The 26700-nt window shown below is 36.8% G+C and overlaps 1 protein-coding gene across 2 annotated transcripts in view; it reads left to right on the top strand.

Moving 5' to 3' along the window:
* LOC150077723 (uncharacterized) overlaps window positions 1-22383 on the top strand; it is a 36406-nt gene extending 14023 nt beyond the window's left edge. For both annotated transcript variants that reach the window (XM_090385534.1, XM_090385533.1), the window contains exons 4-5: window positions 16026-16264; window positions 21680-22383. In XM_090385534.1, coding sequence (XP_090241660.1) covers window positions 16026-16264; window positions 21680-22279 — 839 coding nt within the window. In that variant the 3' untranslated portion in view covers window positions 22280-22383. The remainder of the gene's footprint in view (window positions 1-16025; window positions 16265-21679) is intronic.
* The last annotated feature ends 4317 nt before the right edge of the window (window positions 22384-26700 follow it).

The following is a 26700-nucleotide window of genomic DNA, read 5'->3' as shown; positions in this document are numbered from 1 at the left end:
GGTCAGACAAGAATTCCCTTTGACAAACCCATGCTGTGTCTGAATTATTACCAATGTTGTCTAGATGATCCTGCAGTGACCCTTCTTTAACCAGTAACTCCATTATTTTCCCTGGAACAGAAATCAAACATGTCTGTAATTACTCTTGTCACCCTTTGATCCTCCTTTGTGAATTGGATATACATTTGCACATCTCTAGTCCGTGGGGATTTCTCCTGAGTCCAAGGATGCTCTCATTTTATGGCTAAGGGTTTGCTTACTTCCTCTACCACCGCCTTTTAATAAAACTGGATAGATCCCAGGTGCCTTTCTTATGTTTAACTTCAACAATTTCTTCTCCACTTTGCTCTCAGTTATTACAAAATCATTTAATTCCCTGTGAGAGTTTGATAGACAACTGGCCCTCTCCTCTTTGAATAACTCCTTGTGTGTGAATGTAGATGCAAAATATTCATTTAGTTTGGCAGCTATCTGAGAATGATCATCTACAGTCAAACCATTGATATCAAGTGGACCAATCTGATTCATCCCCATCCTTTTGGAGTTTATATAAGTAAAGGAGTCTTTGCTGTTTTGTTTGCATCATTTGCCCAAGATTTTTCTTTGTCTGCCTTCGCTTGCCTAACCTCCTTTTTGACGTGATTACAGACTAGCTTGTATCTACCATTGGCTTCTGTGTCGCCTCACAATTCATGTGCATCCCATTCGTTTTTCTTCTCTGCCACGAGTCTCATTAGTTCATCTGACATCCATTTGGTTCTAAACCTAGAGCAGTATTTCTTAGTTGGAACAAAAAGCCTAGTAGCTTTCAAAATTACTTCCTTGAATGCTTTCCATTTAGAATTTGCCATTGGTAACATCATTAGTTGGTCCCACTGTATAGAACCTTAAAAATCTATGAGACCACTGTAGTTGTCTTTACCAAAGCAAAAACCTTTTTATTTATCCCAATCTCTAAGTAAGTCCCACATCAATACACTGATCACTGCCACCTAGGGAGCCTCCTTGGGCAGGAGCAGCAGCGCATAGCACACGCTTCTTGATTAGACCAGGGTTCGAACCCGTGACCACCAAATATGGAGGATGTGGAAAGGTCAGGGAATGACCACCGCATATCCCCAGAGCAATATGGCCTTAGTTGCTAATGCTCCTAAAAACCAAATAACAAACAAACGGACAGCAAACTACCACCTAGTTGTTCCTTTATCTGTAAATTCTTAATGCATGAATAATCACTGCTGCTAATCAGATCAAGAGTGTTACTCCCTCTTGGTGGGTAACACTCATTGGTGGATGAATTACAGTAAATGACTGGGAGTTCATGCATGGATATTCTTCAGCACTTCCTTGATGACCTCTACAGCATTTAGTTTAGCATGATTGAAGTTCTCTCCTTGCATGAGTTTCTAGCCTATCTCATGCTTATAGGCTGGAAGGTTCACAGGGTAACAAAGCCAGAAATTTTCAATCTCAGCCAAGCACACTCCAAAGGTTATTATTTTTTATTTATATATTTATCTTATCGAGATGCTTTCTAAAAGACTCAACATTCTTACTGCTCAACGAATCATCGTATCTTTTGTGGAAAATACCATGCTCCTTATGAAAGTGCCACAATGAACCATCACTGGCACTGAAGTTGTGCTATGCAAATTGGTTAGCAGCTGCTGAAGCTAAACTGCATATCTTGATGTGCATACCATTTGTGCCCATCTTCAAAGCTTTTGTCATAGGCCATCTTCATTTGACTTTTACAACTGACTGTTGTTTTAATAATGCTAAGAAGCATTACACTTTGTAGCAAGCTGTCTGAGCATTTTCTTGCTCTTAGGAATATCAGAAGCTGTTTTTCACAGTGTGTTATGGGAGCTACAATACAGTACTGTAGCTCCCATAACACTGTGAGCTAAAAATATTTTACAAAATAGTAGTATTAAAAAAGAAAAAACAGGATATTGCTCTCTGTGGAGAGAGCTCTCAGTACATGTTACCAAAAAGGGTCAATATAGATGATGGATCCAAAGTGAAAACTGTACAAAATTTAAACATTAAACTGTTTCCAAGGCCAAAGGATGGAAATAAAGATCAGTATTACCCAGAGAGATGTAACCATAGTTTGCACCTGTGATTCAGTCTAAACTGTTATCCACATAAAAAGTAAATAAAATTTAAAGGAATATTATTATATCTGAGATGATCTCAGTGGTATCATGTAGGCGTTGGAAATAACGAAAAAAAGGAGACCATCTCAACACGTGTGGGATGTTTATTTGAGCAGTTTGTGATTGATGCTGATACAGCAACTAATATCTGAGTGCAGGTATTAGTGAAACTGAAATAACTGAAAGGTATAATTAGAGATATGTATATACAGGGTGATATAAAGATGTGTCATAACTTCAAGTTGATTTCTGAGGTAATTTTGAGTAAAAATAATTCATATGAACGTGGTAGTCTGATTCTGAATAATTATGGTTATGTAATATTCAAGATTCTCTTGTGCTTGTAACATGTGCCATACAACCTTGATCGAATGTAACCAACGAAATATACAGCGTTCAGTGTTGTTCCTTTATGTTCCATTGGTACTTCACGCCTAGACGATGACTTAAAAACTGTCAGGACTGCAGTATTCTGTGCCCTGACAGAAACCTAACATGACAAAACTGGATTGACCTGGGTTACCCCCCAGGACTACCCTGTCATGTGTAGGAACCTGGGGCCCACACCAAATAAGTAACCATGTAGGGAAGGGAGATGTACAGGCAGCCAGGGAAGCAGAATAGCTGAAAAATATCAGTAAGCTGGTAACAAGGGGATGCAATGTAGAATGTGTCTCTCTCTCTCTCCCTCCCACCCCATCCTGCTGGGTGAGGGGGATTATTCCCCTTCCTTCGTCTGGTGGGTTCCCCATTGCCAGCTAACATATCCCACCCCTGGAGTGGGATGGCCAGTTTGACCTTCCTACCTGATTTGACACTACATGGACCTGACAACCACTACTACCACCACCAATGGAGACATACTGCAGCTTTGCTGCCAAAATGGCATTTGACGATCCGAACTGGGTACTCAAACCCGGTTCCCTTTAAAACCCCATTCCCAGGCAGGGGGGAGGAAACGGGTCTCTGTTTCCTCCCCTCCCTGCCTCCCCATACTTCACCTGGTGGGGCTTGTCCCCACTGACCTCTTTGGGGATGCCTACTCTATCATTCTCATCCTCCTACCTGTTTCCCTCCCACTCTTAACTAAACTGACCGAGCATGCCCCTAACAATGTCACAAAATTCTAATCGACATCTAAAAATTGAACTGTTTTCTTATAAATCTCTTTCAGCCTTTCCAAATTCTAGTGTTCATCCCTTTTTTATATATGTATACACTGTGCTGCCACTTTATTAGGTACACCCCTGCTGTGCACACAAATGGTTTGACCCACAACATTGCAAGTCACGTGGCCACAGTTGTGGATATAAATGCAGCAGAGCAATTTCTAGTATCAGTTAAGTGTACAAACCGTAGCAAGAATGGGGAAAAGGAGTGATCTAACAGACTTCGAACGTGGCATGGTAATAGGTGGGAGACGTGCTGGACAAAACATCTCTGAAATGGCAGTTCTCCTGAACTTTTCATGCACCACAGTTTCAAGGGTGTATCGAGAATGGTGCAACGAACAGAGAACATCCTGTCAACGGCACTCCTGTGGAAGAAAATTGCTTGTTGATGAGAGAGGTCAGAGGAGGATGGCTAGAATTGTGCAGGCAAACAGATGGGCCACAATGTCGCACATCACAACGGACCACAGGTTGCACTTTGTCACGAATGGGCTACAACAGCCGATGGCCACATCATGTATCTTTGTTATCGATGAAGAACAAGAGAACACGCCTCCTGTGGGCACAGCAACACCAGCACTGGACTATCGAGGATTGGAAAACAGTTGCTTGGTCTGATGAGTAGAAGTTCCTGGTGCATCATATTGCTGGAAGGCTCAGAATTTGGCAAAAACAACATGAATCCATGCACCCATCATGTCTGACAACTACTGTGCAAGGTGGTGGGGGCAGTGTTATGGTGTGAGGAATGTTTTCTTGGCACATGTTGGGTCCATTGATACCCATAAATTCACGTCTGAATGCCACATCATACCTAAACATCGTTGCTGACCAAGTGCATCTGTTTATGTTGACAGTTTATCTTCAGTCAGATGGTTACTTCCAGCAGGATAATACGCTGGTGCACAAAGCCCGAATCACTGTGGAATGGTTCCAGGAACATGACAATAACTTTTCTTTGCTGTAGTGGCCTGCTCAGTCTGTGCTTCTCAATCCTATTGAACATCTTTGGGATGAGCTGGAAAGGGCTGTTCGCTGCAGGCCTACACCTCTGTCGAATCTCAAAGAACTGCGTGACACACTCATGTCTGCATGGTACTCCATTCCTGCACAACATTTTCAGCATCTTGTTCAATCCGTGCCTAGATGAATTCAGGCTAAAGGAGGCTCAACACGCTACTAGGTAGGTGTACCTAATAAAGTGGCAGCAAAGTGTATATATAGGTCTTGTCACTGAAATCCTCGGAAATTATGTGGTGGGGCCTGCCAGAGTACTTAAATAATCTACTGGGTGCCTGACCTGCCTCCTTGTGGCAAAGTGTGAACAACCGTGGGTCCCAGTAGGGGCCCAATGGCTAAATGGTCAGAGAAACAACAGAACATAGCACTACACAACAAACCACTCCCCACACACTTTTTAAATCTCTGGCCTCCACAGAGTTCTGAATCATATCCGAGTTCTGTTCCCGCGTTGTGTAACAGAGTACCCAACACGGAGATGGGGAAACCCCTGATGCCATTAGACAACTAACGCGCTTTACACTATCACTTCAGGATTCCTTTTTACATTTATAAGTGACGAATATGGCAATATGTTATGTTTTTGTAACTTAGAAAATGTTCCTTTGGGTATACAATGTTGATTGTACTTACACAGTGGAGTTCTTCCTCATTGTTCCTGTGCAGTGGTTACTCACCTCAATGACTTGTTCCTCAAGCAATGGACCAGTTGTGGTGGTTCACAAACTTGCTTGCCTAGGTCACCACATCTAAACCCTGTAGATTTTTGCCTGTGGGGGGGATGGGTGAAAGAACTTGTATACCACGCAGAAGTGCAAATACAAGGTTCGTTACTTGATCGCTTATTGAATGCTGTGGCTTGCATAAAAGATAGCCATTATGAGCTTAGGCAAGCAGTGCACACAATTTATGACAAGAGCAGCAATGTGTTTTGGTCATAGGTAGTTTTTGAGATTGCTCTAACTGTATGTGTATACACCTAATTCTGTTTTTGCACGAACTTTTTTTACACGAATTTGATTTAACACGAATTCAAAATAAATATTTCATTCTCTTTTTACGCGAGTCATTTTGATTTAACACGATTTCTATGAATTTTTTTTTGCCTAAATTCTAAGAAAATTTTTTTTATTTGTGGCATATTAGTATCATTTCTATATTACACGCACCAATAAATTGGATAACAGCTAGTGTATGCGTTTTGAAACGCGTGCTTTTGCTTACCAATGTGTACGTCTAGGTATCTATGAATCATCAACGTTTTTATTGAATTTGGTGCACATCTACGGTATTCGTGCATTGTATCTTCGGCAGACATGTAGTAGTAAGCTCTATTTCAAAGTGAAAGAATCTTTAGTGAAATTTGTGCACATATAAATTTATTAATTTTGCCAATAGTCAATAAATTGTAAGTTTACAAAATTTTCATACCTTTTTTTATTAATTATAACAGAGATATTTTTCGGTAGCCCTTATATAATGTCGAATAATTCGCCTATTACCAAAATGAAAAGGAAAGCGATTTCTTTGGAACTTAAAATTCAAATTTTAGATCGTCTTGCAACTGGACAAGGGGTCTGTAGGAAAGCATTTTGGTGTACATGAAGCTACCGTAAGAACTATTAAGAAAAATGAAATTGCAATTAGGAAGTCGGTATGTTCTGGAACAAAAGTAAGTGTTAATTCATCATCATGTACAAGAGATATTGTCAAGGAAAAAATGGAAAAGGCCCTGGTAATATGGATAGAAGATCAGTCACAAAAAAGAGTACCAGTAGATGGAAATGCCATCAAGCAAACAGCACTAAGAATTTACAGACAGATTAAAGAAAAGGAGCCAAGCACTTCATCTCAGTTAAACAGAAAGTATGAATTTTCTGCGAGTACAGGTTGGATGACAGGGTTTCTTAAAAGGAATGCTCTTCATAATATAAAAATTAAAGGTGAAACTGCATCTGCAGATGAATCAGCTGCTAAAGTATTCCCGCAGGAACTTGCAAAAATTATTGAAGATGGAGGATACACTCCTGATCAAGTGTGGAATGCAGATGAAACTGGTTTCTTCTGGAAACGAATGCCGAACAGAACGTATGTAGCCAAATCGCAGAAAACTGCTGGTGGTTTTAAGGTAGCTAAGGATCGTGTGACCTTATTATTTTCCTCCAACGCTTCAGGAGATCGTATGTTGAAACCACTGCTGGTAAATCGAGCCCTAAACCCACGTTCAATGAAAGGTGTAGATATCAATAAACTGCCTGTTCACTGGATGGCAAACAAGAAGGCCTGGGTGACCACTACTATTTTTACAGAATGGTTCAACAACTGTTTCGTCCCAGAAGTCAGACGTTATGTATGAATTTGAAAGGTCTCGAATTTAAAGTTCTTCTGATTCTTGACAATGCATCCGGCCATCCTGTCTTGGAACACCCAAACGTACAAATTTTATTTCTGCCACCTAATACTACATCTTTGATACAACCGCTAGACCAAGGTATAATTGCGACAATTAAAACATACTACGTAAAACGAACATTCCAACACGTTTTGGACAAACTGAATGATGAAACACTAACAGTCATTGATGTGTGGAAGAAATTCTCAATTATGGATTGTATCAATCAAGTTGGATTAGCGTTAACTGAATTAAAACCAGCAACTTTAAATGCGTGTTGGAAAGCGGTTTGGCCACAATGTGTAAAAAGCAAAGATCCCATCATCCCTAATACGACCGAATCTCCCAACATCATTACAATGGCACACAAAAGTGGTGGAGAAGGATTCGATGACCTATCGTTTGAAGATATTGATGAATTGTTAACCGACAAAGGCCTAAGCGAAGATGAAATATTAGAGGTTGTCCTTGGGACTCCTTATCCCACAGAACGTAGTAGTAATAATGAAGAAAATGATCCTGTTCTAAATGCAGATTTAATAAAAGAAGGTCTGGAACTGGTCAGAAAATTAGGTAATCATTTTGTCAAACATGACCCTAATGAGGAACGCGCTGGGAAGTTCCAACGTGAACTGAAGTTGTTGACAGCCTCTTACAGAGAATTATATAACGGCCTAACCAAAACACGAACACAACGATTAATAACTGAATTCGTTCGTAAAACCGGTGAAACATCAGCACCAGAGGAGACTCGTGCTGATTTTGCTGAAGAGATCACAGAAAGAATTTCATTAATAGAGGAAGAAGACGATGTCCACAACATTTCTAGTGATGGCAGTGATATTCCAGTCGTACGCAAACGTATGCGCCGTTTATTATCAGAAAGTGAAAATGAATAAAATCTTGTTATGTGTAAAACAGATTTTTTTTGTTCATGAAGAATTTTTTTTCATTTCATATGCATACAAATTTATTTTAATACATTTTAATTACATATTATTACATGTGTATTTTGTTGAAATAAAATAATAAGCTTAAAACGGATATTTTTATGTGTTTTTTTTTTAATTATTTTTACTGATTTTTTTAGATCCGGAACCAATCTTCTTTTCTTCCATAAATACAATGTCTTTTTTTACACGTATTTTTCAGGAACGTATCTATCGTGTAAAAACAGAATTAGGTGTATATCTGTAAAATCTTTCATAAATAAAAAATGTTTAAATAAATCAACACAATCAGTTATATTTGTGCCTATTTTTATTTTTTATTGCTCATAATTGCTTTATTTTTTTTCAGATTCAAGCAGCCACTACTCTGTAATTGGACCCATGTTCATGTGCACTTTTTAAATCAAAATTGCTTCAGAAATCAGCCTCTGAAGTTATGCTATATCTTCATCAAGTCACCCTGTGTATTCACACACACACACACACACACACACGCGCGCGCGGAAGTTAAATTACTCTATTAAAGAATATAGATAAGAAAAATAAAGAAAATGTAATGCAAACATCAGTAGCTGCAACACAATTTACTAATTGAATGTTGCTTGCATAAAGCGATATGAAGTAAATTAAAAATGGTATGATGAAAGACCAAGCCAAATAAGATACAAATAACGATAGTACTTAAACCATAGCAATAAAAAAAAAAAAGATGGGAGGAGAGAGTAAGGGTTTTGTAGTGGAATATGTTCCTAAATTTAGAAATTATAGCCAATTGGAATAAAATTAATTTTGAAATTGCCAATTAGAAGGCACTAAGTTAACCAATGGCACCATGGCTGAATTGTGTGAAATATCACTATATATGAAACTAAAAACCTACCACAACAACATGATCATAATGTAAACAAATCAAAATAGACCAACCTTTTGAGTCTCATCTTGTCTGAGGACCACATTCCATGATAGTGTTCCGTGATGACCCACAGAAGAGCTTGAAATCCCCAACACCTTGCCTTCCAATAGAAGCAGTGCAAGAATCACTTTCACCTCTGCTTGCAGCTCTAGTTAATCTATTGGCCTGTGTATTCCCTCAAGGTAATAGCTACTAGAATTTTTGTGTGGGCCATGCACCCTCAGTTACAAACATTTTCAGCATAAAGATAGTCACAAGTTTACATAGATTAAGCATAACAGAAACAAGAAAACAATAATTGACTATCATTTTAGAGAAGGATCATAGATGACTAGTTGAAGATACGAGGATATATAGAGGATTTGAGAGTGAAAGTGACCATCTAGTAGATAAAAATATATTTACTGCTAAAGATAAGCAGTATAAAGTGTTAAAATGGAATAAAATTAAAAGGTTCTCAGATTTGCCAACAACCATTAAATACTGAGCACTGTCTGTTGAAGGAATAAATATAAACATTCTTGCTGAAACGTTAAATTACATGGTGAACTCAAGAAGTTAGAGGAAAAAAATTTTTTGGTAAATAAATTTAATAAATACTTATTGGAATATAAAGAAAAGTGAAATGTCAAAGATTAAAAAAGAATCCACGGGAAGATTTTTTTTGGAAACAATATCGAAAAAAGTATCAGGAAGATGGGAAAATGTTTTGGCATATAATTTTGGTTTTTCTTCCTGTTCTGAGACTAATAATTTTGGAAAAGGAGGGAAAAGTGATAACTAACATAATCAAAAACAATAAGGATGAAGTTAAAACAGGAGCATAATTTCATAAGTAGAGTACACTGAAAGGACAGAATTCATGGCATACCTGGTTCCTGGGCAACGCGATGCTGTCACCCCTCTTGCTAGTGGCACAACCCGCTGCTTGGTAGGTATATAGGTACACCGCATTCATGTAGACAGTAATTTGATATCATTATGGATAAACATTCTGAGTTAAGACTTTTAAAGAGGGATGACAGTGGGTGCCCGACGCATGGGTCACTCTATCCCGGAGGTGGTACAGAAAATGCCATTCGACAATATCACGAGTGTATCGGGAATACACTATTTCCGGAATAACATCTCATTGTGGGGAAAGGTGGTGGATGAACGTGGCCGTTGATGTCTGTCTCACATTGTTTTAGCCACAATGGAGATCGACAGTGGCACAAATCACCACCAACTTCAACAAGGGAAGTGACAGAAATGACTCCACCAAGACCATCAAGCGATCATTAGCCGCAATAGGTTATGGGAGCCACCGACCCACCAGAGTCCCATTGCAAATACCACTATGCAGGACTATGCTTCAACTGGACTAGGAAACATCAGCACTGGACCTTGAATGATTGGGGACAGGTCTCCTTGTCCAATGAGTCCCATTTCCAGTTATTTCGAGTGGACGAGAGGGTGCATATTTGGCGAAAACTGCATGAAGCTATGCACCTGTCATGTCAACAAGGAACTGTTCGGGCAGGTGGACAGTTGGTAATGGTCGGAGGGGTGTTCAACTGACTGGCACATTGGGATCTATGGTATGTCTAGATCAGGCCTTCTTAAACTATGGGTCACGACCCCATTTGGGGTCGCGAGAGATTTTAATGTCAAATATTTAAATACGCGATTTTATAACATCTAGATGTGTATTTGTGCAGAGTCACACTCACACACCTGCACACAAACAAAGGGAGGAATGCGCGCGCGCACACGTGCAGCGAGACTATGATTCAATAACACTGACTGTAATGTGAACTAGTGTAGTATTGACGCTCTTCTAGTGTAGTCAATTGTCAGTGTTCTGCCGTAACGAGATTTTAGTTTTTTTTATTTATTCGGTAATTAATAAATCAATTATTATATGCAATATGTTATTTTTATATATTTATTGTATTTTAGGATCAAAATCATTTTTGGCCATGGATAAATGGCTGAACTTAAATAAGAATAGCAATGACGCAGATAATAATGCTACAAACTCTTCTCAGGCAGGACAAAATATTGAAAAACAGGCATCTTATGTGCGAAAAAGAAAATACGATGAGTCTTTTCTTCAATTTGGCTTTACATTTCAAAATTGTAAGGGTAATGAACAACCTCTTTGTTTGATCTGCAATGAATTATTGGCTCCAGAGAGTATGAAACCATCAAAATTAAAAAGACATCTTGAATCAAAGCATGTTTCATATGTCAATAAACCAAAAGAATATTTTGAAAGACTGTATAAATCTTTAAATAAAGAAAAAAAATCCTTTGAAAAATTTATAACCGTTAGTGAAAAATGTTTACTAGCGTCATATGAAGTTTCATACTGTATTGCTAAAAATAAAAAGCCGTTCACCATTGGAGAAGATCTTGTATTACCTGCTGCTATTAAAATGGTAGAAATACTACATGGAAGTAAATATGGCGATGATATTCGAAAAATTCCTTTGTCGAACGACACTGTCTCGAATAGAATTTCTGATATTAACAAGGACCAATTAGTGCAACTTATTACAAGAATTAAAGAAAGCCCAAAATTTTCAATTCAGTTGGACGAAACAACTGATATTACTAAATTGGCTCAGTTATTAGTATATGTCAGGTATGTTTATAAAGAAAGCGTGGAGGAAGAATTGTTATTTTGTCGTCCTATGGTAGACCATACTACAGGGAAAGACATATATTGTAAAGTTGACGAATTTTTAAAAACAGAAGGTTTAGAATGGAAAAATTGCTGTGGAATATGCACAGATGGTGCAAGAGCGATGACCGGCAAAAATTTTGGTTTTAAATCATTTTTTCAAGCTGCTCATTATGATCATATAACTTTTACTCACTGCCTTATTCACCGAGAGGCCCTTGCAGCAAAAAAATTAGCACCAGAATTGAACGATGTGCTTCAGGATGCTGTTAAGATTATAAATTTTATTAAGAGCCATGCCCTTAACAGCCGCTTATTTTCAAATCTCTGTAAGGATACGGATTCCAACTACACAACTTTATTATTACATGCAGAAGTAAGATGGTTGTCAAGAGGTCAAAGTTTAAGAAGATTATTGCTATTAAAGGACGAGATCGAAATATTTTTAACCAAACGAAAATGTGAACTTGCTGCTTTTTTTCAAAATGACTTATGGCTATCCAAGCTGTGTTATTTGTCAGATATTTTTGCGAAATTAAACGATCTCAACTTGTCTCTCCAAGGAAAAAATTGCGATATATTTACTTCGAATGATAAAATTGAAAGTTTTATCAAAAAGATCAACATTTGGAAAAGTAGGGTAGAAAAAAATTCGTTCGAAATGTTTTCCAGTGTCGACAATTTTATAATCGAGAAAATTCATTGCAAAACTTTTATTGCAAAAATTATTGTAGATCACTTAAAAGCCCTAGAAACACAGTTCCGTATATATTTTATATTAAATATTGATTTCCAAAAAATAGTTTGGATTCAAAAGCCGTTTTGGATTGGCTTAAGTGAGATTGATCACCTGCCACTTAAAGCTCAAGAGGAATTTGCTGAGCTTTCGAGTGACTCAAACTTAAAACTACAATTTCAAAAAAAGTCCTTGACTGAATTCTGGATCGGAACTAGAACTGAATTTCCCACAATCACTGATATGGCGTTAAATGTACTTCTGCCATTCAACACCACATATTTATGTGAAGTTACTTTCTCAGCTTTAACACATATTAAATCCCAGTATCGTTCAGCGCTAAAAAATGTTGAAGAGGTCTTACGTCCAGCAGTATCAAACATTCCACCAAGATTTAATTTGTTATGCAATAAAAAACAGGCACATCCATCTCATTAAATTTTTTACTTTAATTTTAATTTAATACTTACCACTCAACGACTGCGTTCGAATATATTCGAGCGAACTAAGACAGTCAGAATCCCCTTTTATTTATGTTATTGCAAAAAATGCAATTTTGATGAAAAATAGGGCATATAATTTTTGTAACTATAATAAATACAATTTTACAATTTTTTGTGCAATTTTTAATTTTAGATTTTTGTATGTTTCAAAACGAATTCTAAAACTATATATTTTCATATGTATATGTATATTGTTACCTAATAAATAAATCATCAAAAAATATTAATTTATCTTTCTTTTATATTTATATGGGGTCGCCAAGAAACTCGCAATCATAAATGGGGTCGGGAATGAAAAAAGGTTTAAGAAGCCCTGGTCTAGATGCATCTCTGAACAGTCCGGGTTACATTCCCATTCTTGTAGACCATCTGCATCCCTTCCTGTACCCACATGACAATGGATTCTTCCAGCAGGACAATGCACCTCCACAAAGAGCCGTGGTGACTAGAACGTGGTTCTAAGAGCATTCCACAGATTTTACCACCATGGAATGGTCTCCTTGTTCACCAGACATGAACCCTGTTGAGCATTTTTGGGATGCTGTGGAAAGGTCTGTTCGAGCTTTGGATCTTCCACCCAGGAATTTGACGGAATTATGGACAGCGGTGCAGCAAGCATGGATGGAAATACCTGTGGAACACTTTCGTGAACAAGTGGACTCAGTACCTCTCACTGTGTGATTGCCTACCTACCCATTACTACCTACCTAGTAACGGGTAGGTAGGTATCCCATGATTTCTGTCCACTCAGTGTACATATTTTAATTTGCTAAACCTAAAGGAGTTGAAGACTTAACTGAAGAAGAAGAAGAAAAGCTTGAAATTAATATTAGTATTAGCAGTGGCCATGAGGTGCAAGGAAACCTGTGGCTTATGCTGTACAGCCAAAAAAAAAATTATAATAATAATAATAAAGAAATAAATAAAAATATAATAATAAGAAGAAAATTAAAAAAAAAAATAACGAATTAATAAGAGAAAAGGAAATAGGCAACCTATGCATTTCCCTCCTCCCATGAGTAATTATTCAGCTGACCTTTGAAATTAGGGAAATTTTAAACATCATCTATTATTGTGGTAAAAAAAGTCATGAAAATATCAAGTATGGATAGGCAATAGTGTAGATGAAATTAGATCAGAAATGCTTGAAAGGTGGAGGTAAAATCGTGCTGTTATGGTGGTGGTGATTACACATTATCTTTATTCATTTTCTGATAAGTTCCAGAAGATTATAGTAAAGCATTGATTTTACTAATATATAAGAAGGGAAGTAAAATTGAATATGGAAATTGTAAAGGAATTTTACTGCTTAGTGCATTGGGTAAAATCTGTGCAAGTATCTTAAGAGGGTTAGAAATACTATTGAATGTAACCTTAGGGAAGAAAATTCAGGTTTTAGCCAAGCTGGGGGATGTTAGGATCCTGTATGTAGCATTTGTTTATCTTGATAAGGCATATGATAAGATAGCTAGAAATGTACACTTGCAAATAAAAAATATTTGAGCTGAAAGTGCTTCACCTTAAAAGTTTTTTTAATCTGTTTGTTGTGCAGAAACAGGAAAACAACTTTATGTGTAAATGTTTAGTATATTTCTTTCAGTAATGCCACACTTATGTGGTCCCTGAGTACTTGGGAATTTGACACTCCTGCAATAAGCCACTTAAGAAAAATACGGCAATCCCCATATAACACGGTACTTGAACAACACGGTTTCACTCTAACACGATTGATAAATTGCGGAAATCCTCATGCAACACGGTACTTATATAACACGATTTCACTCTAACATGGTTAGAGAATTTTGGTAAACCTTGCATAACAGGTATTTTTGAACTTTTGTGCGGGGTAAACTCTGCTATTATGTTGGATGTAATTTTTCAACATTTTCACTCTCTTTGAATCCCCTCTGTTAACATGCTAGTCAAAAAAAAATTTATTGAGAAATCCCTGTTTTTTTTTTTTTTTTTGTTGGGAAATCCCTGTGTGCTATTGAACTTGTGGAAAAATCTAGATTTCCAAGTTTTATTACTATTGGATAGCACACTAGCCAAACAAAAGATTTAAGTCATCCAAGTGTTGAAGTTATGTTCCTACTGCCACAATTGTACTAGGTTAATACAACTTTCATTCAGCCATTATTATTATTATTATTATTATTATTAGCCATATGGTGCAAGGAAGCCTGAGGCTTATGCTGCACCAGCCAAAAAATAAATTTCTAAGTTACATACATACATACACAGAGAGAGAGAGAGAGAGTAAGAAGTAGAAAGGAATCACCGAGAAGGAGAAGAATGATGATCAAGGCATTATATCCACCTTTAAAACTCATTACATCAGAAAATCATTACAATGTATTTTGGAAAAAATTGATTCCAAATCAATTAAAGTAATGGAGACGGGGAAACATTTCTCAATTGTGGACTGTATCATAATCATATCTTTATCGCTGTAAGAAGTAAAACCGTCAGTGTTAAATGCGTGTGGAAAAATGTATGGCCAGAGTCAGTTCATTCAGGAAATACTGTATGGTCAAACCGCCAAAAAAACTGAATCGGTGTCATAGTAGAACTTGCTACGTTGGTAGGAGTGGAAGGGTTTGATGATATGACTACTGAAGCCCTTGTGGGTAGTACAGTTGATAGAATCGCCCTCCTCCCCACACCGGGTGGAAAAGATCTGAGTTCGGATCCCATCAATGACAGGAGGAGTTTTTATGGGTCTTTTTCACAATGTGGCTGAGTTAGTTGGGCTCAGGCAAGGGTAGCATGGTTTTTCTCCCGGAATATCTGGTTTTTCGTCCAGCAAAACAGAAAATTGACCTCTGGACACATGCAATTTATAGACAATATACATAGAGTAACATGGCCTTAGCCACCTATGCTCCTAAAAAAAATTTTTTTTAAAAAGATATAGTTACTGAAGATGTTCAAGAATTACTGGTAGAAAAAGAGGCTGGCAAAGCAGATTTGGTGGAAATGGCATCAGAGGTAAAACCAAATCAATTCAGAAGATGATAGTGCAGATGAAAATTCTAAATTTCCAAATTTTACATTAAAAAGCATATGGGAAAGTTAGCTGAGCAATTAGGAGGTTATTTCTTGAATGAAAGGAGCTCCGAAAGTTTAAAAGTGAGCTTCAAAGATGCTTAGTTCCATATGGTGAAATTCACAAAGATTTATCAAGCAAAAGCACACAAACCCAGATTACTGATTTTTTAAAGAGAGAGTAGAAGATACACGAAATCTAGAATGGTATGGTTTTGTTAACAAAGTAGTGTCTTTTTGTTAGCTTTTGGAACATAACCTCCCTTTTTGTACTTTTTCTTAGTTCCATATAACTTTCCCACACATTTTATAGGAACCTAACTACCATGTTATACGAGGGTAACCTGTATCAGTATCTTCTCATTTACTTTCTGCATGCTATATTTTTATTTAGAAAATTTAATATTAAATTGCAAATCATCTATATATATATTTTTATTTATTTATTTTTTAATTTATAGAGGCAATAAAAATGTTGATTGACGCTGGAAGTGACATTAATTGTGTAGATCAAAATGGTTGTACTCCATTAATTCATGCTTGTGCCCAAAGAAGTGTTCATGTTATTAGGTATCTTATTGATAAGGGTGCTAACGTTACTTCTGAAGATATATATGCCAACACTCCATTGTTACATATAATAAGTTCTCCCCATCCTAGTGTGGAAGCTGTCAATCTTTTATTAGATGCTGGAGTAAAGGTCAGTAATATACATTCACATATAATGCTTAATGGCATGTAGTTAATTTTACTGCTTGAGCAATTTTTATTTAATTTTGTGCTTGTACTGAAAGATGCCTGTAAGTTATTTTCTTGGAAGATTATGAGCACTAGTGTCTTTTGCAGTTTTATGGAAAGTTTACTTTTCTTGTGGATTTCAATAAAGTTTGATGTATGGTTTTCAAATATGTTTGTTTTATATTTTTCAAATATAGACCAACTGAATTTATTGATGTAAGGTTCAGAGCTTCCATTAAATGCTTTGCTCATCTTTACTGCACAGCACAGGCTATGCTGAGCATGTGATCTGCCATGTGCTTTTGTTTTCATGTAGTGGCCTCTTACATGAGAATATGGATAGTGGGTTTGTCATTGGTTTGGAGAGGAGAAGGCTGGAGATATTCTTAAATTGAGATCTCTTCAGGTAAGACTAGTCAGTCAATTCTCAGGCAGATTTTCCCTGTGGACAATTTTTAAGTTGTGCTAAAAAAAATAAAAAAATCCTCAGCCAGCTAACCAACCTAACAGTAATGGTTTCTCACTGTTTTCTGTGATTTTTGCATTTTTTTAAAAAATTTTTTAGATTATTTTTCTAATTATGTGACTTATCTGAAGATTGTTTTATATTCTCCAAATACATTGGGTGGAGGGGGGGGGTCAGGTACCTTCACTAGAGTAATGATAATAAAAAAAATCTTCCATTCATACATGAAGTTCAGAAGTAATTCAAACTGTCCATGGATAAAATTTCAGTCTTTACAAAAATGGACAATATTAGCCATTGTTCGTGGATTTCAGTATGTTAGAATATCTGAAGTTTTTTGTCCATCTTCTCAAAAAGGAGAAAGTGGAATTGAGATCAAATGGTATACAAATATGGTCATTGCTTTTTTTTCTTTTTAGAATGTTACATGACGACAATAAGTGAGGAAACACTACATTCTGCATATGTTTTCACAGATATTCTATTATTGTTGGATTTCTTTTAATAAAAATTTTTTTTATGGTATCCTCTTCATGATTTATCAAAAAATTTGCTTGTGAAAATGGGGCTGTTATAATTTCACTATACAAAGTAATTATAAGACCACACTGGAAGGTGTATTCAAGTATGGGGGGGGGAAAGGTTAACTGCAGTCATTATCAACCCACTGCAGGATGGAAGCCTCCTCAACAATTCATGTTGAGAGAAAATGGACCATAATCTGCCACGCTGGTCCAGTGCGGGTTGGCAAGTCGACCATATTTAGCAGTCTTGAACCGTGGTCTACTCAAAGAGTGTGCTACTGCACTCCCTCTCTTGACCACTCAGCTATGGAAGCCCCATCTAAATAATTAAACGTTTTGATAAAGTCCAAAGACTGGCAGTGTGCCTGCCTAGTGAGATTGGCAATAGAGCATCCATACAAAGAGAGATACATCTGATAATGGAAAGTTTCATAACTAGGTACATTATCACTTTCACTCCTGACCACAATCACTATTCTTCCCTACCAATTGCAAAAAGTGGGGGTTAAGTCTCTTCTAGGTGAAAGTTAAGGACTTTTGTCTCAGCCAAGTTAAGTTGGTTATGAGTGAGGGCTGCTAGGTGAAAAACTCTGGTATATAATCTGGAAAACTGAAAATAGCTCTTAAAATGATTTTGATCATTTTATCGGCAAACATGTTAGAAGTTATCTGACCATATCCTAAAAATCTCCTTTTGTTGCCGATTAGCAGTTTGTCTGATAGCAAAATGAAGGTGAAGTTTTCAAGGTATTAAATGACAGAAACAGGTATAATTTCTATTAAGTAAATTCTCTGGATTATAGTTTTTTTTTTGTTTTCTTTAGTCGGTGAGTTATTGATCATTGGAATAAGTTGCTTCCATAGGTAATTAAGGCTGATGGTTTGCTGAAATTCAAACACTAGCTGGAAAAAATGGGAAGATGGAAACATGTCACTTCTTATTTATTTATTCACTGGTGAAGCAAAACATAACTTCCTTGCACTCTGCAATTAATACTAATTTCAGAGTTGTTTTTTTTAACACTGCACTGTGTCCTTCAATTTAACAAGAAATTTTGATAAAACACATTCTCTCAATCCAAATGAGATTAGTAGTAGTAATAGCAAATGATGCAAGACAGCACGCTTATATAGCATCAGCAAAAAAAAATAAATAAAAAAAAAAAAAAACACACTTCTCCCATCCACATCATCCAAGAATGTGTTTAGTCTTCCTTGAATTTATTCAAACCATCCACTTCCACAACAAATGGAAGCCTGTTCTAACAATCAACCACCTACTGGCCAAAGGCAAACTTCTGCACACTTATCCTGCAACCATCCTTCCTCAAATTAAATGTATGCCCCCCCCCCCCATGTGAGTATGCAGTCTCAGCTAGAGGAAGAATGCCATTGACATTCAGCTTACCCGATCCATTCAAGGGCTCAACAATTCCTCTTCCGGTGCCTCTGTAGCCAGGTGGGCAGGAGCAGCAGTGCATAGCACATGCTTCTTGATTAGACCCGGGGTTCGAGCCCGTGCCCACCACCAAATACGGCGGGTGCGGAAAGGTCAGGGAATGACAACCGCATATCCCCGGAGCCTTAATTGCTAATGCTCCTAAAAAAAAAAAAAAAAAAAAAAAAATCCACTTTCTTTTCAGTTATCACAGTCATCTCCCCATTGCAGTTTGATAAACTGCTATCATTCCCTCCCCTAAAGAATTCTTCATATGTGAATAAAGATGCAAAATACCTATTTCAGTTTTTCATCAACCTGAGCAGGGTCATTCCATTAACCCAGGTTAAGCCATTGACATCAAGTTGCGTTGCCTTCCTGCTACTGTGCATAGAAATCTTTACTGCCTCTCTTTGCCAGAGACTTCTCACAATCTGCCTTAGCTTGCCTAACCTCCTTTGCAACTTGATTAAAGACTAATTTTTATCTACCATTGACGTATGAATCACCTGATAATTTATATGCATTCCATGCACTTTTTTTCTCTGCCACTTGTCTCACTTGTTCATCTGACATCTATAAGTCTAAGTCTCGAACAGTGTTTCTTCATTGGTATGGAAAGCATAGTAGAAGAAATACTGAGGTTTAGACCTGAATGGATGTCTCATCAGATGAAATTCTGTTAATATTTTGAAATTTTCATTTAGCATATGTTTAGGTTTTACTTTTGGAAGTTTTAATTTATGGGTTTTTGCACTCTTCAAGTGTGCATTGGCTGGTAGAAGAGACTGAGTTAATCTCAGTAAGCAAAGGTGTTTTTTCATTGTTGCTTCATGTGGGCTAAAAGTTAAGAGCTGCAGTTACATGCTCAAATAGCCACATGTGGCTCGCAAGCCACAGGTTGTCAACCCCTGTTATTACAATATTCTTGCCTTATTAATTATTGTATTATTACATCAGTAATAATACAATAGCTAGCTTTAAATTAAAGATAAATCAATCATTAATATTAATATTTTATTGTAGCATGTTTAATACATAAAAATTACAAAAAAAATGAAACATTTATAATAAAATCAATTTACCAAATTTTTAGTAGGTTGCTGTGCAGAAACAGGACATCAACAGTTTGCAATGGAGGGATGCATCCACCCTTATCTTAATTATATATTTTTTTTCTGTTATTTTATAAAATAACAGAGTACACAAAATGAAAAATGTAAAATACAGATAATTTTGTATGCAAGATGATAAGCTATTTAAATTATGCAGTAATTTTGCATTCATCGCAGTAGTCACTGTGATAATTAGATTGCTCACATGGAATTCTTTTAATGTGTTTAGGTAATGTAATGCATCAGCATATTTTTTTAATTCTGGGTCACACTGCTGTTCATCCCTTTTCAGATTCTCCACCATCTTCCTCCATAAGTTCTTCATTCTTTGTAAATTCTCTTACAGTGAGTGTCCTTTACTTCAGTGTTTATGCTTTCATTAGAGTCTACAGAAACATATTCATCACTGCTCAGTGAAGAATTTCATATTGTCTGTAGTAAGCCATTAAGTACAGATGTATCAACTGCATCTGCAAAGTCACCATCACTCTGACTAACCAACAAATCAAATTCTGCTTTGTGGAATAGTTTTTAATTATAGAGTTGCTCACCACATTCCATGCTGCCTAATCCAGATTATTGCTTGTAATACCTCTATACTTTTGCAAAGTTTTCACAACTTTTTTCTTCATCAAGTGTTGAAATCGGTGGTTAAGAACCATTTGTAAATATTTCAACTTAAAATTTGCAATTATTCCTTGAACTAGTAGTTGAGAAGCGGATGTGATGGATAAATTTATCGTATAGTTCTCTATTACAGTTGTATTCTCCAATTCATACTAAAACACTCTCTCTCTCTCTCTCTCTCTCTCTCTCTCTCTCTCACACACACACACACACACACACACACACAGCAACAGTGTCTCTCTCAGATTTACAATTTTATTGCCTTGCTAAGTGATGTGCATACCAGTGGAACTGCTTCAAACAGTCAAAACAAAGTTTGTGAATTATATATCAGCAGTGGTCATCATATTAACAACATTCTGCAATCTACTTCATAAGTAATCCATGGCTGTTGGAAGTCTAATTAGTGTCACTGTTCTGTAATGTCCTTGGCGTTTGCTTGTCTCTTCATTGCTAAAGGAAGACCTATGAAAATGTGTATGTGTGTCGCCAGCAATGAATATGTTAGTGAAAATGTTACTCTTTAAAAAATTTAAGTGTCTGTTGTAGGGAGTTTGAAAAATCAAAATGGACAACCATCATAGTGTCCATGTATACTAGAGAGCATCAGTTTTGGAGTAACAATTTCAAATACTTATGGCTGGGACCCAAGCCATGTCCACAAAAAGAGGTATCCATCGAAAGAGGTTTCACTGTGTTAAATTGTTTACATTCAAAAACTGGAAATACACCCGAACTACAATATTTCTGAAGACAGCTCACATTGTGGGTGCTGTGCTTGATCCAGTGCAAAACTCTAGCTTTCGTTTTTCATACAGCAAACATAAAACCAGCTGATGCCTTATGATCTTAGTTTCCTTGAAAACAGCTATAGGATTTATTATTATTTTTTTTATTTATTTATCCATTAGTCAAGAATCACATTGGTTTGCCATTCATATTTTCTCACAACTCTTATAGAGATCAACTTTTTGTCCTTTATTTTCATTTCGATTTTTTTTTTGAAAATGTTTATATTTTCAACAAAATGCCAATTTCATTTTCATCAGTAACTGCTGGCATCAGAATTTCTTTTTACCATTCAATGTAAATGTTTTTTTTTTTTTTTTGTTTCTTTTTTAACACTGCACTCTCCTTATTTTTCTCCTTATTAATTTGATTGATTTTAATTAATTTTCTAATTTGGATATTTTTCTTGTTTTTACAGGTCAATCAATTCAATCATCATGGAGATACCCCTTTAATTGCTGCTATACAGAGGTTAATTGATGAAGAACATTGTTTTTCTAAGGCCAAAAATGAAAGTATCAAGATTGTGGAAACTCTTATAGAAAGAGGATGTGATTTAAATGTGTGCACAATTTTAAGGCAGTCACCTCTTCACTTAAGTGTTACTCTTAATAGTGACTCGGTAGCAGAAAAATTAATCTATTCTGGTTGTAATCCAAATACTTATGATTATCTTGGCCTTCAACCTCTCTTTTATGCAGCAAGATATGGTAAAAGACAGTTAGTAGTTATGTTAGTGGCCGCTGGAGCAAATGTGCGTAATCTGGGTTGGTTGGGAAATCAGGCCAGCTCAGATGCACAGGATAACTTTCATATAATGGATTATGAATTACGGAACTGGTTAGTAAAGAGATCAACAGGTGTTCCAGAGTTGAGTGATCTTTGCAGGACTGCTGTATGGAGCATTTTGGGTGGTAAAACAAAAACAGTTGCTGATTTTCTTCCTCTGCCACGGTTAATTATTAATTACTTAAAATTGAATGGTCCTATGAATAGTTTTTCCTTTGAGGCTACTTAATATGTGCTGTGTGCATGTGATTTCTCTCTTCCATGAGGAAGAAGTTATTAGAAATCATTGTTCCATGATATATGCGGTTGAATGGTCATGATTTCAAAAAGCCAGTATGCATCAAAATAATTCTAGTTTTATAGATATCTGTGATGCACTTATTTAAAAAGAAATGCTAATAATGTATAGCATCTAGAAATAAAATAATTTTCACTAAAATGCATTTAATTACTAAAGCACTTATTAGAATTTTAGTGTCAGCTAATTAACTTTCACAACAAATTAATTGAGGGAATTAACTTTCACTTTTATCCTTGAGGCTTCTTGCAAGCCCCAGCTTGTCAGGTATGACAAGCTGGGTCTTGACACCTGGGAGTGTAAAATGATGGAACTGATATTCAGTTGACACTTTTTTTTTTATGAAATCCCAAACACGAAAGGTATCAAAACCTATAGTACTTAGTACCGTGCATGGGTTGAAGGAGAAGTATGGGGGGGGGGATGCCGGAAACTTTGCTCTAGAGACTAAACATGGGTTTCGCCACTTCAAGCCTCCAATAAGCAAAGTGGTGGTATTGCATGGGTTGAAGAGGGTCATGTACGACCTATAAACTTCAAGTAGACTAAATTTTGGCAAAGTTGGTTGATTTGTGACAACCAAATCCTCTGCTTGCACATGATTCACAATGATGGGTGTTAATAATCCTGGGTATAATCCCTGTGTGCAAGTCCTGAAATACAGCACCTAGTATACTGGAAGTAACCAGGTGGAATGAACGTAAGCAGGGTTTGAGGTGTGACGTTCACACCACACAGGAATGCTGCCCATCTATTACCAGGCCACACTAAGTGGTAGATGACTCATCAACCAATTCAGTACACCACTTCTTATTGGAGGCTTGAAGTGGTGAAACCCATGTCCAGAGCAAAGCTCCAACAATCCCCATCTCTTCCATCATGCAGTAAGATTGATATATTTTGAAACTGATAAGTGTCATGGCAAGAATCAATCTTATACATTTCAAGGGTACAGCTCTAAAACTTCACAGGCCAGATAGGACAGCTTTAGGTGGCATTTGGATCAGCTGGTCTATGAACACCAGTTCACAGGCCAGTTGCGAGATAGTCCTGGGCATTGTTGAGGCCACATTTATATCAAGGAGCTTAGTATCTCTATGCCATATTCAAAACTTTCATTACTTCACACAACATTTCATATTCCTCAGTCATTTCACAAATATACTTGGGTCTCAGTTCTAATCTCAATGTCCATTTCCACTTACATTCTGCCAAGGCCCACTTACTTTTCTGAGAGAATTTCCGATTATTGGTTGATTCAACCACTGCTTATCTCAGTTCTAATTACTGTATGACTTGCTTCAGAAGTACTTTTGCATTTCTGCACTCTGATATTCCTCATCAGAGTAATCTGAAATTACCTCTATCCAATCTGGCTTAAACTACATTCTGTCAGATTCATCTGTTGCCTCTATTGATCTCTGAATTCTGCTAATCACTAGGAACTCTGACTTCCTTTCTTTTGAAGTTTGACTTTCTACAGTTAAATTTTCATAAGTGAGGTAATTTTCCTTGGCAATTTTTTATATTGTAACTAGCTGGTTTCAGTTTTTCATGCACATAGACCCAGCTGGTCAAGATGCTGATGCTATTGCAATTATTGATGATTTCACTGCATTCCATTTACCTACCGGAATACCATACAGTCCTAACTACAAAGCCAACACTTGCTCTTTTTCTCACAAAAATCCCAAGTACACAGAGGTGGGGCCCACTGGGCACCTCAGATCGCAAATTGGTGGTCTCTTCAACAGCGTTTCTGGCCATTCTCAGCCTTGTTTGGCATTAAAAGAATGAAAAATGGGATTATCTGCAAGATATCTGTTCTTTTCATTGGTTACTGTTTTAAATCAGGTCACTGTTTGCTGAAGTTGTGTTAGTGAAATTATTCTTTCAGGTATGAAATAATTTACTACACACCTTAAAATCTTTATCTAAATGCGCCTCCGTAGCCAGGTGGGAAGGAGCAGCAGTGCGTAGCACACGCTTCTTGATTAGACCGGGGGTTCGAGCCCGTCACCACCAAATACGGAGCATGCGGAAAGGTCAGGGAATGACCACCGCACTGGAGCAATATGGCCTTAGTTGCTAATGCTCCTAAAAACCAAATAACAACTTTATCTAAATCTTAGTTTTCCAATAAATGAGAAATGGCTGTTCAATATAATGCTACATATTGAAACTGAATTGCATTTAGGTTTATTAATCAGTCCAAGCTAGATTTTGAACAAGCTAAGAGTAGGAAACCTTTTCCAAATGGTAGTCAAACATTCTAGAATTGCCAAAGCTATTGGCCACAAATTTTGCCATCGGTACTCCCACATCAACACCTGATAGTTTTGTTAGTACCTTACCTAAAGAAAGCTGACTTGGCAAGCACACTCCTGTATTGATGTTTTAGTAAGCCATTTCCAGTACAGTACTCAATGTCTCCTGTGTTCTGTCTGAAGGATTTTGAACAAACTTGATGTCGGAGCATTTTCTCCCTGATGTAATTTCTCCACGTTTTCTTAAAACTTGTGCCCTTGTTTACTCCTCTATCCACTTTTTTGCATTGTCTTATTACACTGGTGTTTTCCTTTTGTTCGGAAATTTACTTGAATCGAATGGGTTTCTAAAGAGTGAAATGTTCCATCCAGTTTTCATCCTATTGAACTCACTTCTACATTTTTTCTAAAGTAATGGAGAAATCCATTAACCATAAACTGCTAAACTATCTTGAAACCTTTCACCTGATCAATGAATGCCAATATGATTCTGTCACTGTTGATATACTGGCCTCTGTTGCCTATCTGTGGACAAATTGAATGGAAAAGTTTGGTGAAACTCAGGCAGTTGCTCTTGACATTTCAAAGGCTTTTGATCGTGATTAGCATGAACAACCTCCAAATAAGCATTTATCATGTATTGCTGACTTTTTTTTTGTTGTAATTGGACATCCAGTTTTCTTTCTGATCTCCATCTGCCAATGGTAGATGGCTCTCCTATCTTCACTAATGCTGGTTATTCTCCAAGGTTCAATTATTGTGCTCACTCTTTTTGTCTTAATCACCTATTGATGAAACCTATCCATAGTTTTGCTGATGATAGCTCATTGCATTCCAGTTTAACAAACCTTGCTATCATCAAACAGCTTCAACTTTCCAAATATCCACTACCAATTCCTTAAATCTCAATCTCCAAATTATCCAGTTGGAAAAAGATAAATCAATTTCAATGCTAAAAGTTATATCACAAAAAGATTCTATTTCTCTTCTTATCTTCAATGACACTCAGATTTTTTAAAAAAAGATCACATCACTGTTAGGGATTATTACCCTGTATTCTATTCTCTTGTCATAAGCACAACACAAATTGCTTCCTCTGCATCTAAAAAAAATCTGTGTTCTCTTTTGCTCTTTGTGTTACTTTTCTAAATAGCTACTCGCTCTACAAAACTAAAATCTGCATGATGATAGAATGTTTCAACATCTGGTGTGGTATCCCCATAACCTCTCAGATTTAAAAGGCTCCATTCAGAAGATGGTAGGTAAATGAATGAACCACGAATTTCTTCCAACGCTCTCCTCAGGACGGCTATAGTTGGTGGAGGCTGCTGTAAAAGGATGAGTATTTAGATAGTTTTACCGTATTCTTTGTTAATTAACATACTACATTGTGTTTTACAAAGATATTAAATAGGTTTAGTAGCATTCGTTAGCTTCTTATTTTGAATTTTACTAGTGATTTTTGGAAGATATGACTACCGGTGTTGGCGCCAATATTGTTGCACTAATCGCCATATCGTAATCGATAATAAGTAGCGCAACGTATATATCTCGAACTGATAGCGTAAGGTATAAAGTAAAACTAGATATAATGCGAAGCAGTATCAATTAATCAAAAATATTTATTAATCTTATTAAATTCCATTGTTAAACTATTTAAACGAAACTCATCACTCAGACTAGAGCTACAAGATTGATCACAGACTAGCGAGAGTGCTGCAACAAGAGACCTGAAGTTTCAAAAAAAAAAATGCCAGGGTGGGAAATTCTACCAACTGGGTAATGAAGCTTTGCCCCCCACCCCCGCAGCCTGAAGAACAATAAGTCAATAAAATAGTGTTCGTAAATTGGGGCAGTCTTTAAGGAGCATGTGGCTGGCCCCAATTGCTACAAGTGTCGTTTTGCACACGTGACACAGTGTACCCAAGCTCAATCCACACGTTGACACTGTGCTGAGAGAGGCCACGACTTTAACTCATTCCCTAAAAAAGAAGACTCACCCACTTGCACAAACTGCAAATCAATGAAATTGCATTTTATTGCAGATCATTCCATCTGGCACAATAAATGCCCGGTCTACACAAA

The sequence above is a fragment of the Mastigoproctus giganteus genome, chromosome 11 (genome assembly GCF_048544385.1).
Source record: "Mastigoproctus giganteus isolate SK-2022 chromosome 11, ASM4854438v1, whole genome shotgun sequence".
NCBI lineage: Eukaryota > Metazoa > Arthropoda > Arachnida > Uropygi > Thelyphonidae > Mastigoproctus > Mastigoproctus giganteus.
This window is presented reverse-complemented; position numbering and strand designations above follow the sequence as displayed.